Source organism: Hippocampus zosterae, chromosome 6 (genome assembly GCF_025434085.1).
Source record: "Hippocampus zosterae strain Florida chromosome 6, ASM2543408v3, whole genome shotgun sequence".
Taxonomy (NCBI): Eukaryota; Metazoa; Chordata; class Actinopteri; order Syngnathiformes; family Syngnathidae; genus Hippocampus; species Hippocampus zosterae.
Window position 1 is genome coordinate 3,686,707 of NC_067456.1, and position 17,927 is coordinate 3,704,633.

The following is a 17,927-nucleotide window of genomic DNA, read 5'->3' on the forward strand; positions in this document are numbered from 1 at the left end:
GAGGGTTGGGACGTAGATCGACCGGTAAATTGAGAGCTTCGCCCTCCAGCGTGTCCTGGGTCTTCCTCGGGGTCTCCTCCCGGTGGGACATGCCCGGAACACCTCACCGGGGAGGCGCTCAGGAGGCATCCGAATCAGATGCCCAAGCCACCTCATCTGGCTCCTCTCGATGTGGAGGAGAAGCGGCTCGACTCTGAGACCCTCCCGGATGACTGAGCTTCTCACCTTATCTCTAAGGGAGAGCCCGGACACCCTACGGAGAAAACTCATTTCAGCCGCTTGTATCCGGGATCTCGTTCTTTCGGTCACGACCCATAGCTCGTGACCATAGGTGAGGGTTGGGACGTAGATCGACCGGTAAAATGAGAGCTTCGCCCTTTGGCTCAGCTCCTTCTTCACCACGACAGACCGATACAATGTCCGCTGATTGTTTTCCTTCCATGCTATTTTTTTTTTTTTTTTTTACTTTCCTGGCTGACTTCACTGTCTTGTGCTTTTTTTTTTCTTTGATCTATAAAAGTTGATCAGGCCACTTCATATGGTAAGTTTGTACATAACACATCACCTCCTGCAGCCGTAGTGCAGTTTGCAGTCCGTAAAATTTTTTCGTTGCATGGGACAGACCCAACGCTAGCTCCTCAGCCTCACAGTATTTGTCAACAAATATGAGTCATTATGTTCTGCATGCATCACTGCTCCCGAGTACGTTGCAAGAGGATTGTAGTTGACAATGTTCACAAGAGATTAAACGGCTGTGTGTTCATTGATGTTGACAGACCGTCAAGCGCACGTCCAGGATGTGACTTAAGTCGTTCGTGATGTGCGTGTTGCGTCCAGGCACCGTGGCCATTGACCTCCAGAACCCAGATCCCCCGGAAGAAACCAGTAAGCTGACCTTACCGGCGGAGAACGGCGCCGGTAGCCGCAGGCCAAGCATCGCGCCGGTCCTCGAGATCGCGGACTCCTCCGCCATTCTGCCGTGCGACCTCCTCAGCGACCAGTCGGAAGACGAGACCAACCAATCGGATGAGGAGGGCTCCGTCGGGTCAGAGTAAGTGGCGCGGTTAGTCATAAATTCTGCTGCTGTGATGCAGAGCCACTACATCTGCCCATTTAGTCCCTATAGCCTCAACCTAGCATAATAGACACGCTAAAGGATTGATGTCCTCCACCTCTTCAGGTGTCACGGGGACATGTAAGGTGAGATCGATGAGCTTGGCGTGTAATCGGTGCGCCATGGCGATGAAAGGCCTCGACCCTAACAATGATGAACACATGTGCCGTGAAAGGAAGTGTCCACATCAATGGTCGTTTATCAGTCGAGCAAACACTTAGACAGTAGCGGAGTTCAGCAGGTTAGAAAGGCCGCCACTCTCCACGCCCATCTTTGCCGCGATCACTCAAGCTAAAAATCATCATCTTTTTATATATATATTGGGCGTCGTCCCGCACGCGGTCTGTCCTTCCGTCTGTCCCTTTTCAAAACGTACCTACTTCACCGCGCCGCTGCGCGCCGCCACTGCGCCGCTCAGGCAGTGGCTCACTACGATCGCGCGGGCATCTTAGCGAAAAAATGTTGTCTACCCACAAGCATTGCAATGAAATTGTTAGTTATTTAGTAGAGCTAAACATCTCGTTATTTTCGCGATAAGCAATGAAGATGAACAAAAAGTTGAACCAAGCAACAACACTTTTGTGGGCCGAAGGACCACCTTACCAGCCTTCCGCAGGAACTAGCTGATAAGCCGCCCGGAGGGCGGCGAACCAGCTAGTATGGATATAATAGTTCCAGTGGACACATTAGGTGCATTGTTACGTGTCCGGAGCCGACGACAGTGGTGCCTCGAAACAGAAGTGCTTCAAGCCATTTAATGTTATCCTCCGTTGAAGTTTAGCATCAAATTAAACAGAGTTACACAAGGTGTATTTGAAACAGCCAAACAACGCTCGACGAATGTGCTTGGCGCATGTTAACAATGCGGGCCTCTGGAAATCGATTGATCAAACTGTCACATTGAATCGACAAAAAACAGTCTCACTAGAGAGAGCACGGCATGATGCATGCGCGCACACACTACTAAATACTACTACTAATAAATAGTTGGTCAAATGTAAAACTGTTACACTGGTGATATTTGTATAAACTTTACATGATTTATCCATCAAAAGCACATTTTCATGCAGTTTGTATTTTATAGAAGATAAGGACTGTTCAGATGTTTGAGGCATCGGGGTTGTGCGTAAAATAATGTCTCTTCACAAAAACTTGTTTTTTTGTGTGTTCACATAAATTCTACGCTGACAGCATCGTTGAATTCGTCTAGTTGGCCGTACATCAAACTAAATGTTCCGCAAAGAACATAAACCACATTGCCTCATTACATTTATTTGTCTAAGTACGGTAAATGGATTTCCTTGCTTGTTTATTTTCTCGGTGCCTGAGTAGTAATTAATCTTGATGAGCTCTCTGGATGCTCATGCCTGAAAAGCACCACAGTGCCATCGGGCGTTGATCAGGGAGACGATTAAGTCTCTCTATGCTACAGGACATTATGTAAATGGTTACATATGCGCAGTTTATATTGCAATCACATCGACTGTCACATCATTTCATCATTTGATGTCTGTTTAAGAGGGAGGAAATTTCATCTGACAAGAAAGTTGTGCTTGACTTGATCATCTTGCTTCCGTCTTGGCAGTTTCGTGAAGGGCTACCCTCCCAACTCCCCTTACATCGGCAGCTCGCCGACACTGTGCCACCTCCTTCCGCAGAAGGCGCCATTTTGCTGCCTGCGCCTTGACAAGGTGAGCGACTTGTCACTCGCACGCACAAACATCGACGTGAGTACAACTCCCACTTCACACGTGACGACGCCTCGCAGGGCTGTACGCACAACAGCTTCGAAGATGCCAAAGCGTACGGCTTCAAGAACAAGCTGATCATCGTGTCTGCCGAGACGGCTGGCAACGGTTTGTACAACTTCATCGTCCCCCTCCGAGCGTACTACCGACCCCGGAAGGAGCTCAATCCCATTGTGCTTCTGCTGGACTACCCGTAAGTTGTGTTGCTCTCCAAAGCTGCGAATGTAAGTCTGAGTGTTTCTCTCTTGATGCCATTGGCAAACAACCGTTTCAGGGTTAAAAAGTGTTTTTTTCTGGAATCTTGGTGCCAAACAACTATCTTGATGTGAGTTGAGGAGCTTCATTTTGACAAAAAGTAGTGCTTTGTCACCATCTTGTGGCATCTTGGTGCCCAGGAACTGTGTCGCAGTGAATTGAGGTGCTTCATTCAGACAATCATAGTGCTTTGATGGCAGCGTGGTGTGTAAAAAAAAACTATATGATGTGAGTTGAGGAGCTTCATTTCGATGCATGTAGTGCATTGACACCATCTTGTGGCATCTTGCTACCCGGGAACTATGTCGCAGTGAATTGAGCCGCTTCATTCAGACAAACATCATGCTTTGAATGCATGGTGGTGTCTAAAAAAACTATACGATGTGAGTTGAGGAGCTTCATTTTGACAAAAAGTAGTGTTTTGTCACCATCTTATGGCATCTTGCTACCCGGAAACTATGTCGCAGTGAATTGAGCCGCTTCATTCAGACAAACATCATGCTTTGATGGCATGGTGGTGTCTAAAAAAACTATACGATGTGAGTTGAGGAGCTTCATTTCGACACATGTAGTGCTTTGACACCATCTTATGGCATCTTGCTACCCGGAAACTATGTCGCAGTGAATTGAGCCGCTTCATTCAGACAAACATCATGCTTTGAATGCATGGTGGTGTCTAAAAAAACTATACGATGTGAGTTGAGGAGCTTCATTTTGACAAAAAGTAGTGTTTTGTCACCATCTTATGGCATCTTGCTACCCGGAAACTATGTCGCAGTGAATTGAGCCGCTTCATTCAGACAAACATCATGCTTTGATGGCATGGTGGTGTCTAAAAAAACTATACGATGTGAGTTGAGGAGCTTCATTTTGACAAAAAGTAGTGTTTTGTCACCATCTTATGGCATCTTGCTACCCGGAAACTATGTCGCAGTGAATTGAGCCGCTTCATTCAGACAAACATCATGCTTTGATGGCATGGTGGTGTCTAAAAAAACTATACGATGTGAGTTGAGGAGCTTCATTTCGACACATGTAGTGCTTTGACACCATCTTATGGCATCTTGCTACCCGGGAACTATGTCGCAGTGAATTGAGCCGCTTCATTCAGACAAACATTATGCTTTGATGGCATGGTGGTGTCTAAAAAAACTATACGATGTGAGTTGAGGAGCTTCATTTTGACAAAAAGTAGTGCTTTGTCACCATCTTGTGGCATCTTGGTGCCCAGGAACTACGTCGCAGTGAATTGAGGTGCTTCATTTAGACAAACATAGTGCTTTGATGGCATCTTGGTGTGTAAAAAAACTATACGGTGTGAGTTGAGAGCTTCGTTTCAACACATGTAGTGCTTTGACACCATCTTGTGGCATCTTGGTGCCCAGGAACTATGTCGCAGTGAATTGAGGTGCTTCATTTAGACAAACATAGTGCTTTGATGGCATCTTGGTGTCTTAAAAAAACTATACGATGTGAGTTGAGGAGCTTCATTTTGACAAAAAGTAGTGCTTTGTCACCATCTTGTGGCATCTTGGTGCCCAGGAACTATGTCGCAGTGAGTTGAGGAGCTTCATTTAGACAAAAGTAGTGCTTTGTCACCATCTTGTGGCATCTTGGTACCCTGGAACTAAGTCGTGAAGTAAGTTAAGGGGCTAAATTTAGACAAATAAAGTGCTTTGCCTCCACCTTTTGGCATTCATAGGCAATCATAAGCAGATTTTTGTTATTCTGTCCGATTCCCCGTGAATAACGGGAGTTAACTGGGAAAAAAAAATAAAAATACACGAATGGAGTGCCAACAAAGGGAGCGATCACAGTTTGAATACTTCAGGAAGTGCCTCTCAAAATGTCTCCAGGTTTCTCCAAAAGTGATCCATGATTCATGCGGCTTGCTAACCGGTGATGTTTCCTGTTTACCTCAGCCCAGACAACCACTTCTTAGAGGCCATTTGCTGCTTCCCGATGGTCTACTTCATGGCCGGCACCATCGATAAGTATGTGGTGGAGTCACAGTCACGACAATGTCGGTGAAAACATGCTGCGTGTTGTCATGCAAAATGTCCATCCTGACCTCATGAACGCCAACATCGAAACATTTTCGGGATATGTCACCGTTAACTTTTTACAGCAACTCTTCTTTTACTATTTTACCCCTCACGTCAAATTAAGCCGTATCAAAGTGCTGTGCATTGAACATAAAAAAAGTGAGACGAAATAAAGTCATGGTAATCCAAAAATAATCATCACAATAAAATGGTCAGTAAATAAATAAAATGTAAATTTGTAATGAAGAAGAGAGATCATTTGTTTCATTGTGAACTGCAGTTCCCACGTTCTCCACAATGATACGTACCGTTAAAAATGAAGTCAAACCTTTTTTTACGAAAACAGTAAACTTGAAAGATTATGACGTTTTCTTGGGCAACTGCAACTTTACTTTTGTAAAATTGTTTTAAAATAAAATGTTGTGGGCGGCCCGGTATCCAGTGGTTAGCACGTCGGCTTCACAGTGCAGAGGTACCGCGTTCGATTCCAGCTCCGGCCTCCCTGTGTGGAGTTTGCATGTTCTCCCCGGGCCTGCGTGGGTTTTCTCCGGGTGCTCCGGTTTCCTCCCACATTCCAAAAACATGCGTGGTAGGCTGATTGAACACTCTAAATCGTCCCTAGGTGTGAGTGCGAATGGTTGTTCGTCTCTGTGTGCCCTGCGATTGGCTGGCAACCGATTCAGGGTGTCCCCCGCCTACTGCCCGAAGACAGCTGGGATAGGCTCCAGCACCCCCCGCGACCCTAGTGAGGATCAAGCGGCTCGGAAAATGAATGAATGAATGAATGAATAAAATGTTGTGGAAAATAAGTTTTGCTTGTTTTGTGTGTGTGTGTGTTTTGTTTTTTTTAATGGATCAGCTTAGACAACCTGCTGCAGTGTGGAATCATCTACGCTGACAATTTGGTGGTGGTGGACAAGGAGAGCACCATGAGTGCCGAGGAGGACTACATGGCCGACGCCAAGACCATCGTCAATGTCCAGACGATGTTCAGGTAGCGGGAAAAAGAGAGTCGAACACAATCAACATTGAAGTCCACGCGACCTGACTTCATCTATGTCATCCGATGTTGTCAGACTGTTCCCGAGTCTCAGCATCATCACTGAGCTCACGCATCCATCCAACATGAGGTTCATGCAGTTCCGAGCCAAGGACTGCTACTCGCTCGCGCTTTCTAAACTCGAAAAGGTGCGGAAGACAAACAAAAACGGTACTGCCGCAAATCCAGACATTTCAACTTCATTTCATTTTAGCCATGTTTTTTTTTTCCAGATAGAACGAGATAAGGGCTCCAATCTGGCCTTCATGTTCCGCTTGCCATTTGCAGCGGGCCGGGTGTTCAGTATCAGCATGTTGGATACGCTGCTCTACCAGGTGGGACAAGAACACGACTTCTGCCCCTTTTCCACGTTACCCGATCGACACGCTTTTGACGCCGTTCCATTGGAGTAGGTTTCAAGCGTGCCGAGCTTCCTGCTGCCAAGTGTCTCCTTTTTTTTTAAAAGCATTCGTATGAGGCAAGCTAGAGATCATAGTGGGATTTTGGTGAGCAAGTGTTTTGAAACACTTCTGATACTCAATTTGAATGAATATCAAGTTTTATAAAGGATCGTCGGAGATAGGCACTCAGAAATAACGACAAGACACTTCTGGCTACCAACAATAGACACTTTATTGGTCCCACACAGAAATGATAACACAGTTCAAATAAGTTGTATGAAGCTAAAGAACTCTTACCGTGTGCCAGTAGGGTGGAGAGCCAACACCCTCAGCAGAATGAGCATCAATACGAGCTGGGCGTTCGTACGTTAACCCACAGCGGACTCTGCTGAGGAGCATCGCTCCCCTCCTTTTATCCTCTAAAGCAGTGGTCACCAACATGGTGCCCGCGGGCACCAGGTAGCCCGTGAAGACCACTTGAGTAGCCCGCCAGTGCCTGGACATTGTGATTTGCTAGTAGAAATTATGATTTAAAAATGCAAACATTGGCAGTACTGTGAGACATTTCGAAACACGATCAAAGTCTGACAATTTAAATCATCAAGTATTAAAAATAACACATCCTCATATTATTGAAGGTATTTTGGACAAATATGTTATTTCAGACGTGTATCAATTTGGTAGCCCTTCACACAATCGGTACACATGAAGTTGCTCTCACCCTCAAAAATGTTGGTGACACCTGCTCTAAAGTGTGTGCATCGGGAGGGGTGAGTGGCCATTCTCATCCCTCCCTACGCCACACTGTTGTGTAATCAAGTGGCATTGATCACAATCAAGTTTTGACAATTCAAGCAAAGCAGACTATGAAGTCGTCAAAGCAGGCTCAATAGTTTATCTCTGAAGTCGTCAAGGCAGGCTCCAGAGTCCATCTCTGAAATTGCTTAGGCAAGCAAGTCACTAAGTCATGCAATCATCTCAAAGCAGTTTTTCACTGAGAAGATATACATTGATTAAAGAAAACATCACAAAATATCTTAATATACCAGCAAGTTGCCGTGGATGCCTGCTCAAAAAAAAAATTAATTGTCAGAGAATTTGGGATGGCACTCTCAAACTTTTTCGGCTCGAGTTAAATGGGGTTAATGCAACAAACCTTTTCTCGGGATTTCCTCGGAGAAAACAAAACTTGGAAGTGAGTAGTGGGACAGTAAGCATGTACAATCAGACGTGTTGGCCCCGGGCCATCGGGCCACTGTTAATGTCGGAACCTGTCCAGTATGTATTTCACCTGTATCTCATTGTCATGCAGATAGTTATTATCTATATATATATTGCGCGTCGTCCCGCACGCGGTCTGTCCTTCCGTCTGTCCCTTTTCAAAACGTACCTACTTCACCGCGCCGCCACTGCGCCGCTCAGGCAGTGGCTCACTACGATCGCGCGGGCATCTTAGCGAAAAAATGTTGTCTACCCACAAGCATTGCAATGAAATTGTTAGTTATTTAGTAGAGCTAAACATCTCTTTATTTTCGCGATAAGCAATGAAGATGAACAAAAAGTTGAACCAAGCAACAACACTTTTGTGGGCCGAAGGCCCACCTTACAAGCCTTCCGCAGGAACTAGCTGATGAGCCGCCCCGGAGGGCGGCGAACTAGCTAGTAATATTATTATTCGCACAGTAAGTTTGCTCCAAAGCTGCCCAATGTCCCGCATTTCAGTCGAAAGCCTTGACAAAATCTGACAAATGCGTTTGACCCTGATCAGAACAGGAGAAACGTGATGGGACGCTTCCTCAACATGACAGGCCAGAATGTAGCACACCGGCGTACGTGCGAGACCGTTTGCTGAAACCTAGCGTGCGTTCGAGTCTCCGGGATTCAGTCGTTTTTTGTCACTGACTGTAAGGAAGACTTGATAACTTAAAAAAAAAAATCCCAAGTGGCTGCCGTGGCAAGCAGGCACATTGCGTAAACGTAGCGTTAGCTTCATTGAATTGTTCATAGCTTAAAATGTGAGTGCGCGCGATAGATGAATGTATTTGCGCTCCACTGTTGTCTCTTTCAACATCGACGAATATTCCTTTCCGTCTGTGTTGACAGTCATTCGTGAAAGACTACATGATAGTTATCGCCAGGCTTCTTCTTGGTCTGGACACGACACCGGGTTCCGGTTATCTATGCGTTGTAAGTGCGACTACCTCCACAAGCTTCTTTCGGAGAGATTTTTTTTTCTGTTTGCCGCGCGCTAACCCCCGTTCTCTCACAAATTCCCCCTCAGATGAAGATCACAGAGGAGGACTTGTGGATCAGAACATACGGCAGACTCTTCCAAAAACTGTGTTCCTCCAGCGCCGAGATCCCCATCGGGATCTACCGCACCGAGTCGCACATGTTCTCCACATCCGAGGCGAGTTTGCTACGATCTGACGACGGATGACTCGCGTTTGCTTTGGCCGTCATCCCTTTGCAAAATCGCTTCATTTCTCTCTCGGAAACATTGCTTGGCAATAAATACAGCTTTCGCGACTCACAAAAAGTTCGGGAAATTTCACGATGCACGACAGTGAACTTCTGCAAATCTGCGATTCAATATTTGTGAATTTGCAGATATGTTATTGTTTTTTTTTGCTAGATAGTCACTGAAAGTCTCGGCTATTCGCGGTGCTTGTACTCGGGGCAAAGCAATTAAAGCGTTACTCTGGCGCCATCTGTGATTGTGTACATACTAGAAGCATGATGTTGATGTTTTATGAGCATCTTGGGGGCGGGGGGGTTGGTGCTTTTCTAGTAACCTTTAACCTTAATTTGACCTTCTCTAATTTGTTAAATCATGACTGTCTAGCTGGCGGCCCGGTAGTCCAGTGGTTAGCACGTCGGCTTCACAGTGCAGAGGTACCGGGTTCGATTCCAGCTCCGGCCTCCCTGTGTGGAGTTTGCATGTGTGGGTTTTCTCCGGGTGCTCCGGTTTCCTCCCACATTCCAAAAATATGCATGGCAGGCTGATTGAACACTCTAAATTGTCCCTAGGTGTGAGTGTGAGTGCGAATGGTTGTTCGTCTCTGTGTGCCCTGCGATTGGCTGTCAACCAATTCAGGGTGTCCCCCGCCTACTGCCCGAAGACGGCTGGGATAGACTCCACCACCCCCCGCGACCCTAGTGAGGATCAAGCGGCTCGGAAGGTGAATGAATGAATAAAAATAATCATCTTAAGTAGAGGGCGGCCCGGTAGTCCAGTGGTTAGCACGTCGGCTTCACAGTGCAGAGGTACCGGGTTCGATTCCAGCTCCTGTGTGGAGTTTGCATGTTCTCCCCGGGCCTGCGTGGGTTTTCTCCGGGTGCTCCGGTTTCCTCCCACATTCCAAAAATATACATGGCAGGCTGATTGAACACTCTAAATTGTCCCTAGGTGTGAGTGTGAGCGTGGATGGTTGTTCGTCTCTGTGTGCCCTGCGATTGGCTGGCAACCAATTCAGGGTGTCCCCCGCCTGCTGCCCGGAGACGGCTGGGATAGGCTCCAGCACCCCCCGCGACCCTAGTGAGGATCAAGCGGCTCGGAAGGTGAATGAATGAATAAAAATAATCATCTTAAGTAGAGGGCGGCCCGGTAGTCCAGTGGTTAGCACGTGGGCTTCACAGTGCAGAGGTACCGGGTTCGATTCCAGCTCCGGCCTCCCTGTGTGGAGTTTGCATGTTCTCCCCGGGCCTGCGTGGGTTTTCTCCGGGTGCTCCGTTTTCCTCCCACATTCCAAAAACATGCATGGCAGGCTGATTGAATACTCTAAATTGTCCCTCGGCGTGAGTGTGAGCGTGGATGGTTGTTCGTCTCTGTGTGCCCTGCGATTGGCTGGCAACCAATTCAGGGTGTCCCCCGCCTACTGCCCGAAGACAGCTGGGATAGGCTCCAGCACCCCCGCGACCCTAGTGAGGATCAAGCGGCTCAGAAGATGAATGAATGAATGAATGACTGTCTAGCTTTTCCGTGTTTTTCTACTTTTGGCACAACATTTTTGCTCTCCAACAATGAATTCAAGAGCAACCTTCTCTAAATCTGTTGAACTTTTTGTGAGTTGTGTAATCACTTTTCTCATGTACTTTTTTTTGTTGTTGTTTTAATCATTTTGCTTTGCTTATTATGAACCTGTCTTTCCTTTTTTTTTTCTTTTTTTTTTTGGAATGTGTGTTTGTCCTTCTCTTATTTCAGTGTAAGGACAGTTACGTGCAGGTAAGCTTCTCAACATGCGCCACTCTGCTCAAAGCAGGCATCAAACACCCGTGGCGTCACGGCCATCACCCGCTTTCCAAAACGGCGTTCCAACCGGTTCTTTACGATCCCAGTCTCAGGTGTCCATCAACGTGGGGCAAGGCGAGCAGCATCGCGACCGCAAGGAGTCGTGGAAGGAGAAGACGGCGCACCGGAACTCCAGCGCCAGCGAGCAGTCGGAGAACCCGCTGCTGAGGAAGAAGAGCATGCAGTGGGCGCGGCGCCTGAGCAGGAAGAACACCAACAAGCCCTCCAGCCGGGCCGAGCGCATCTCGCAGCAGCGCCTCAACCTGTACCGCCGCTCCGAGCGCCAGGAGCTGTCCGAGCTGGTCAAGAACCGCATGAAGCACCTGGGCTTGCCCACCGTGGGATACGGTCAGTAGAACCACCAGCCGCATTATCGGAACCACATACGGTCTTTCATTCATTCTGTCAACGTGATCTCATTGGTGCACATTGTTGCTTTTGTTTACCAATGATTCACCATTGCATCATGATTCTCGAACAGGAAACAAAATGTAGATTTTCTTTGCAGATTGGAGTTTCAGACAAGAAAACTCACTTTCATCTCAGGGGGTGGAGTTTAAAATTCTGGTTGAACGACATTTTTTGAGACTGTGTAATTAATTATAGGATGTGAATAGGGATCCATCGATCCTAAAAAAAAAAGTGTCATTTCATTTTCCAAAACGAAAGGCTTCATTTGCAATTAGTTGGGATAAGATTATTTGGATAGGGCGGCTCACAATGGCTGGGGGCCTTTGGTGAGGTGTTTTCAGTAATCCCTCGCTATAACACGGTTCATCTATCATGTCTGTGCTGTTTCACAGATTTTTTTTCGTGCAGGTTTTTTTTTTTTTTTAGTGTGCATTGTGTTCTGCATCCTGATTGGCTAAGGGACTGTAGACCAATGTCAACAGGCTCAGCGCCTCGTCGCTGTTCAGCTTGACAAATTTTCTCCATGACAAAAGCCACAATGTTGATAACACGTTCTGTACAGTATTTCTAAAAAACTGTCAGAAAATGTTGATATTTTAGGTGTTTTTTTCTTTTTTTATGCATGGACCTGAAAAAAAGGTGTAATCTTGGGTTTCATTCACTACACGATTGTATTGTATACGTGATAATAGTAAAAAAAACTTCTACTACTTCACGGATTTCACTTATCGCGAGTTCTTTTTGGAACGTGACCCCCGCGATAAACAAGGGATTACTGTACTTGTACAATTACCATTATACTGTACTGATACATATTATTTGTAATTATATGAATTAATATAAATGTAACACTCTTTTTTTTTAGTTTTTCTTACTGTCCATTCCTCATGGTCAAATTTAGTGAGGTAGAGGTCTTAAATTTAATGATAGTGGCCTTAAAAAAAAGTCCTATGCCTTGCCCAATGCGACTATCTGTCTATTCATAAGGAAATTGCAAAATGTTATTGAGCCTATTTATAGTAGCCACATCGGGAATTCGAGATTGTAAAAAGCCCCACAAAGCAGGAAGATACTTTTTTTCCCTTTTTTTTTATGTTGTTACGATTAAATATAGCTTCTACCCACAGTAACGTCAACCAATGTTCTTATTTTTGTGTATTCTTGTGGAACTCCAATCTGTGCTTGTGTTTGTCTCATCTCATGGCCTTTTGGGACATGCCTGTCTTCATGGCCACAGTCAGACTCCACTAGCATTAAGACATCAATTATGCATCAATTTCATCAACCATTTTTTTACTACAAAAAAACAAAACAAAAACATATAAGCAGTCATCTGCTACCCATCATCAAGATCATGTCCACTTCGGGTTTCCACTGGTCCAAGAAGTAAATCTGAGGATTATACCTAAAAATATTAAATCCAACTAATTGGATGATACACTACAATCAAAATGAAGGGTATGAAAGTTAGCTTTTATGCTCAGGCCAAAGCTTTGTCTAAAAAATATTTCTTTTGAGCCTCTGATGGCATCTTGGGGCCAAGAAACTATGTTGAAATGCCGGGAGGAGCTTCAATTAACCAGGCCATAGCCATGGCAAATGGAGAAAAAAAATCTAGTTCATCTTTTTGGCCAGCATTGGGTTTCGTACCAAAATATTGACCTTCGCTGTGCATATTTGCTGCTGAATAACTTGAACACATACATTTCTTGCAATTGATGTACATTAGTGGGAAAAAAAACTAACAAAAAATGGTGTGTTGCTAGGAGACAAATACAATAATTTGCATCATAAGCCCATAAAAACTGTCACGTTGTGCCCAAAGCGATAGAATGATCGCTTCGTGCACAACAAAATAAGGAAATGGATCCCCGAAATAGCAGACACAAAAGGAGATTTTGTCAGAGAACAAAAGGAGTCTTTAATAACGAACACAAAATACCCGACAGGGAGAATAACAAAAAACGCAGGTCAAAATAAGGACCAGGGGTAGAATTAAGAGAACAACAGAAAACGCTTGCGGAAAACAAATGGCAAGGAAGGTCTGATTAGTCAATTATATACATTTCATACGCAAGAGGAACAATGGCGCCTAATAACAGCCACAAGGCTAAGAGGCAACGAATAATCTGAATAGGAATTTGAGCGAGAGAGTATTGGCGCGGCGTGGAATTCTCCGGCAGTGAGTAGACTGCCAGAGCGTCCTAATAAAGGCAGAGTAATCATTCACAAATGAGTAACAGGTGTGCAGGCGGCGGAGAGAAAGCCCGACCCCTGCTGGCAAACACGGGACGCGACAAAAACACATTTCAGTCATGAGCGTTGCATCATCAGAGACATTTTCAACACTTTAAATTGTTCAGTAATTTCAAAATCAGTATATAAAAATAACACCCACATCTGTGGACGATAAATAGTAACAGAAACAGGGAGTGGGGCGAATCCTCACGATGAACTTCATTAATAACCTTTTCATTGCAAATAGGTCAACATAATCATGAACAAAAGTAGTTGGTCGCTTTTGCCCATGATGTGGCACATTTGAGAACTCTTATTAAAAAAAAAAAAGATGTATATCCAATTGACCATACCCAGCCGACACCTGTAGAAACCCTGCAACATGTGAATGCATCACGCTTCTCTGTTTGCTTTGCCTTGGCATCTGCTCACATTTTCACTTGTTGTTGTGTCACGCTTCCAAAACAAAGTGAAGTTTAAAAAAAAGGAAAAAAAAAAAGAAGAAGACGCCTAACTATGTGTCGTGCTGGCTGAATCTTGTGTACTTGTGTCGCTCACGCTGCTTCCAGGGAGAAGCCCAAACGCTCCTGACCTTCTGAGTGAGCATCCACAACAGATGAATCATTTGGAAGTGACTCTGTGCATACTGAAGCATGGCTTCTTCTCACTTTTTTTTTTTTTTTTTTTTTGCATCCTCTCACCTGTTGAACCTTTCTTATGGTCAAAGCGCAAATGCATTCGCTGCCTGCCTGATTTTTATTTCTATTTCCTTTCCTCCTCCTTCTCTCTTTTTCTCTCTCTGACTTTTCTCTCTCCCCCCCCCCCCACCCTCTTTGGCCCAAAGAGGATGTTTCTAATCTCACTGCGAGCGATGTGATGAATCGAGTAAATCTAGGATATTTGCAAGGTAACGTGTGCACGCGCGTGCGTGTGTGCTCTTTGTCCACTCGGCGTGTGAGTGTCGAAGGGGGGTGGGCGTGTGGGCGAAAGGAGCTCGTCCTTTCACCAGCATCCTCCTTTCTACAAGATGTGTGCGCTTCACGTTGACACTTGTGTGGTTCGAGTTAACCGTAAATACCGTTGCTCAGAGTTGCAGGACATATCAGAGCAGCCGTATACAGACGGGAGCCGGCCGTCAGGTTAGCCGGTTCATCCACTCTATTATATTGCATGTGTGAGAGTGGGTGTGTGTCCAATGTGGATGAGCGTTAGATATGACAGGTCATCTGGGATATCATTCAGGATCACCTCTGACGTGCTCTTTTGCACATCACGCACACGACCGGAACATTCTTGACGTGCGGCCAAAGCGCGCTCACGCCATGCTGAATTTATCCACATGCAAACTATTGAAGCGCTCTCACACGCTACCAATACGGCTTCTCAACATTCATTCATTCATTCATCTTCCGAACCGCTTGATCCTCACTTTGGTCGCGGGGGGTGCAGGAGCCTATACCAGCTGTCTTCGGGCAGTAGGCGGGGGACACCCTGAATCGGTTGCCAGCCAATCGCAGGGCACACAGAAACGAACAACCATTCGCACTCACACTCACACCTAGGGACAATTTGGAGTGTTCAATCAGCCTGCCATGCATATTTTTGGAATGTGGGAGGAAACCGGAGCACCCGGAGAAAACCCACGCAGGCCCGGGGAGAACATGCAAACTCCACACAGGGAGGCCGGAGCTGGAATCGAACCCGGTACCTCTGCACTGTGAAGCCGACGTGCTAACCACTGGACTACTGGGCCGCCCGGCTTCTCAACAAACTTTTTAAATGCTCTTGTTCTAAGGATGCCACACACAACTCTTTTGCTCGTCGACTAGTCACTGATAGCCGCCATTAGGCGACTAGTCGCCATTAGTCGACTCGTTGGATCACGCTGTTTGTAAATTGGGAATTTCCGCTCCAGTCTTTTGTAAACATCATTAGCTTACACCTGGTTCTTTGAGGTACAGGCACCGCTGAAATACTCTCGCACCCACTACTAAATGCTCTCAAACACACACAACTGAATTTGTTCATAGAAATTGCTGTAATGCTCTCACACGAAATTCTCTTATTGTATTGAAACACTCACACCCTAATTAAATGTATTTGATGAACACACACTACTGAAACACTCACACACACACGAAATGCTCTCTCAGACACAACGGGAATGCTCTCTCACACTTCTGGAACACTCACACGCTGATGAAATTTATTTGACTAACACGCATTACTCAAACACTCTCACACACACGTACCCAAAACTGCTCTCTCACAAAAAACAGGAATGCTCTCTCACACATACTGAAACACTGACACTCTGATGACATTTATTTGACTAACACACACAACTGAAACAATCTCACACACGCACGCCCAAATTGCTCTCTCACATAAAAAGTGAATGCTCTCTCACTCATACTGAAACACTGACACTCCGATGACATTTATTTGACTAACACACACAACTGAAACACTCTAACACACGCACGCCCAAAATGCTCTCACACACAACGGGAATGTTCTCCCACACAGACTGACATTTTTTTTGCTTACACACTACTGCATTGCACTTATGCACACACACACAGAAACAATTTCCTCAGACGCAGTTTCTGATGCTACTGGACTTTTTTTCACTCTCACACACTCTCTTGAAATGCTCTCCCATACACTACCGAAATACCTCAGGAGTAGGCAAATAAAATTCAGTCATAATACACAGTAGCGTGTCTGAGAGCTAATCCTGAATTATGTCCCTGACTGTCCTTCATAGTTAGCTTAGCAGCCAGTTTTCTCACTTTCCTGTCACTCTCTCGATTTCTTTCTCTGGCCTTCTCTGCATCGTGCTCACGTGAGTGAGATGGCGTCCCCCCCAAAAAAAGAAAAAGAAAAAAAAAGAATAAGATGGAGTCCCGAAGGGCGTTCGTTTGGCTTGTTTTCTGGAGCAGAACGCATAATGGCCTGTGGATGGAAGAGCCCATCTTGGATCTCACACACAAAACTGCATTGACTGGTCGTCAGTCAAGTATTCACACTCACTCTCACATTTATTTGTCACAATTTCGAGCCTGTTTTCGGCAGAAGGTGCGGGGAAGCTACATGCAGGAATACATACAATATATTCCTAGACTCTTGATAATGTAGTGTTGCTTGCAGTTGGTTTAACTTTGAAAATGTTGGAGGCCATCAAGGCTCAGTGAGGTTCGGCACTCGGGTCCAAGATGGCGTCTTCCGCCCTCGCACTCCAGATGCCTTCTGTTCCACTAGCTTGTTTTTATTGTTTGTTTTTAAATTTTATCCGCACTCCAACGTATGGTTCAGTCTTGACGGATGCTGGAGCATGTCTTCTACAAGTGTGAGTGTGTGTCGGCATGGCAACCTCGTGCCTCGCCGGATGGAGTCAGATCTCGCGTGGAATGCAATAGGGATGATGACGATGATGATGATGATGATGATCATGTGCGGCTACGGGCGCTGTGTGCATGTTTGAAGCTGTGCATGCGCCTCTGGTTCTCTTTCGCCCATCCCCCTCCCCCCACTCCAGCCCCCCGTCCATGTCACAGTGCCTGTCAGTAACGCTTGGCCCTTCTCTCTCTCCCGCCTCCCCCCCATTCACCCTTTGTTCTTTGTAAAGAGCCACAAGCAGGTGGGTTGTCGTGGAGACACGTCGAACCTGTTTCAAACTTGTTAAAAATGGCAAAACACACTTGAAAATATTCAAATGAGCTCCTTCTCCACTCCAATAAAGCAATCGAGCAACGGCATGCACATGTACTGCATAAGGATAAATCCAATTTTTTTAAAAAAACAATACAATGCCATAAACCTTTTCGCAAATTGTTGATAAATTATCAGGAAATCTAATGAGGTGATATCAATGATTTTCTTTCTTATTTTTTAATCCATGCTTTTTCTTGCCCCGATTGAAATGAAAAGAAATAATTTCTGATATTGTCATTCAGTGATGTCCTGCATAATACTCCTTATTTATGTTCATTTATGGCAGCGCATCAAGTCACCACGTTGGCGCTTTGATTTCTTTCCTTCCGTCATGTGACGAGCAGTACCGTTGTCGTGTGGGGAGAGGGCGGGGCAACGCCCCCCTCCCCCAACGAGCCACCCTGAAACCCGTCCCGACTTTCTCTCCGCAGATGAGATGAACGACCACCAGAATACGCTCTCCTACGTGCTCATCAACCCGCCTCCGGACACCATGCTCGAGCTCAATGACATCGTGTAAGAAAGCCGCCGGTACTTTTCGCTTTGACACCAACGTACGGCGGATTGATTTGTCACTTTTTGGAAACGCTAGCATTTCCTGGGTTTATTCAAAGTCTCAACGTTTTCGTATCAATCAAGTATCCACGCAGGCTATATTAGTAGCACAT

General features: G+C 45.6%; 1 protein-coding gene and 1 long non-coding RNA gene across 6 annotated transcripts in view; both read left to right on the plus strand.

The window, feature by feature from the left end:
• Positions 1–17,927, plus strand: part of LOC127601949 (potassium channel subfamily T member 1-like) — a 60,931-nt gene that overhangs the window by 41,534 nt on the left and 1,470 nt on the right. Inside the window, exons 21-36 of one of the 4 annotated variants that reach the window (XM_052067691.1) lie at positions 521–541; positions 838–1,051; positions 2,700–2,805; positions 2,883–3,055; positions 5,040–5,111; positions 6,022–6,156; positions 6,239–6,350; positions 6,435–6,536; positions 8,706–8,789; positions 8,884–9,012; positions 10,807–10,827; positions 10,941–11,241; positions 14,112–14,141; positions 14,387–14,449; positions 14,631–14,681; positions 17,691–17,775. In XM_052067691.1, coding sequence (XP_051923651.1) covers positions 521–541; positions 838–1,051; positions 2,700–2,805; positions 2,883–3,055; positions 5,040–5,111; positions 6,022–6,156; positions 6,239–6,350; positions 6,435–6,536; positions 8,706–8,789; positions 8,884–9,012; positions 10,807–10,827; positions 10,941–11,241; positions 14,112–14,141; positions 14,387–14,449; positions 14,631–14,681; positions 17,691–17,775 — 1,699 coding nt within the window. Of the gene's footprint in view, positions 1–520; positions 542–837; positions 1,052–2,699; positions 2,806–2,882; positions 3,056–5,039; positions 5,112–6,021; positions 6,157–6,238; positions 6,537–8,705; positions 8,790–8,883; positions 9,013–10,806; positions 10,828–10,940; positions 11,242–14,111; positions 14,142–14,386; positions 14,450–14,630; positions 14,682–17,690; positions 17,776–17,927 lie in introns of all 4 variants that reach the window. The other 3 variants (XM_052067690.1, XM_052067692.1, XM_052067693.1) reach the window with 3 other exon arrangements.
• Positions 3,065–5,033, plus strand: LOC127602592 (uncharacterized). 2 transcript variants are annotated; one of them, XR_007962841.1, is made up of 3 exons: positions 3,065–3,220; positions 4,157–4,308; positions 4,621–5,033. It is a non-coding gene; the product is annotated as an uncharacterized LOC127602592 (long non-coding RNA). The 2 variants fall into 2 exon arrangements; XR_007962842.1 differs by having other exon boundaries at positions 4,703–5,033.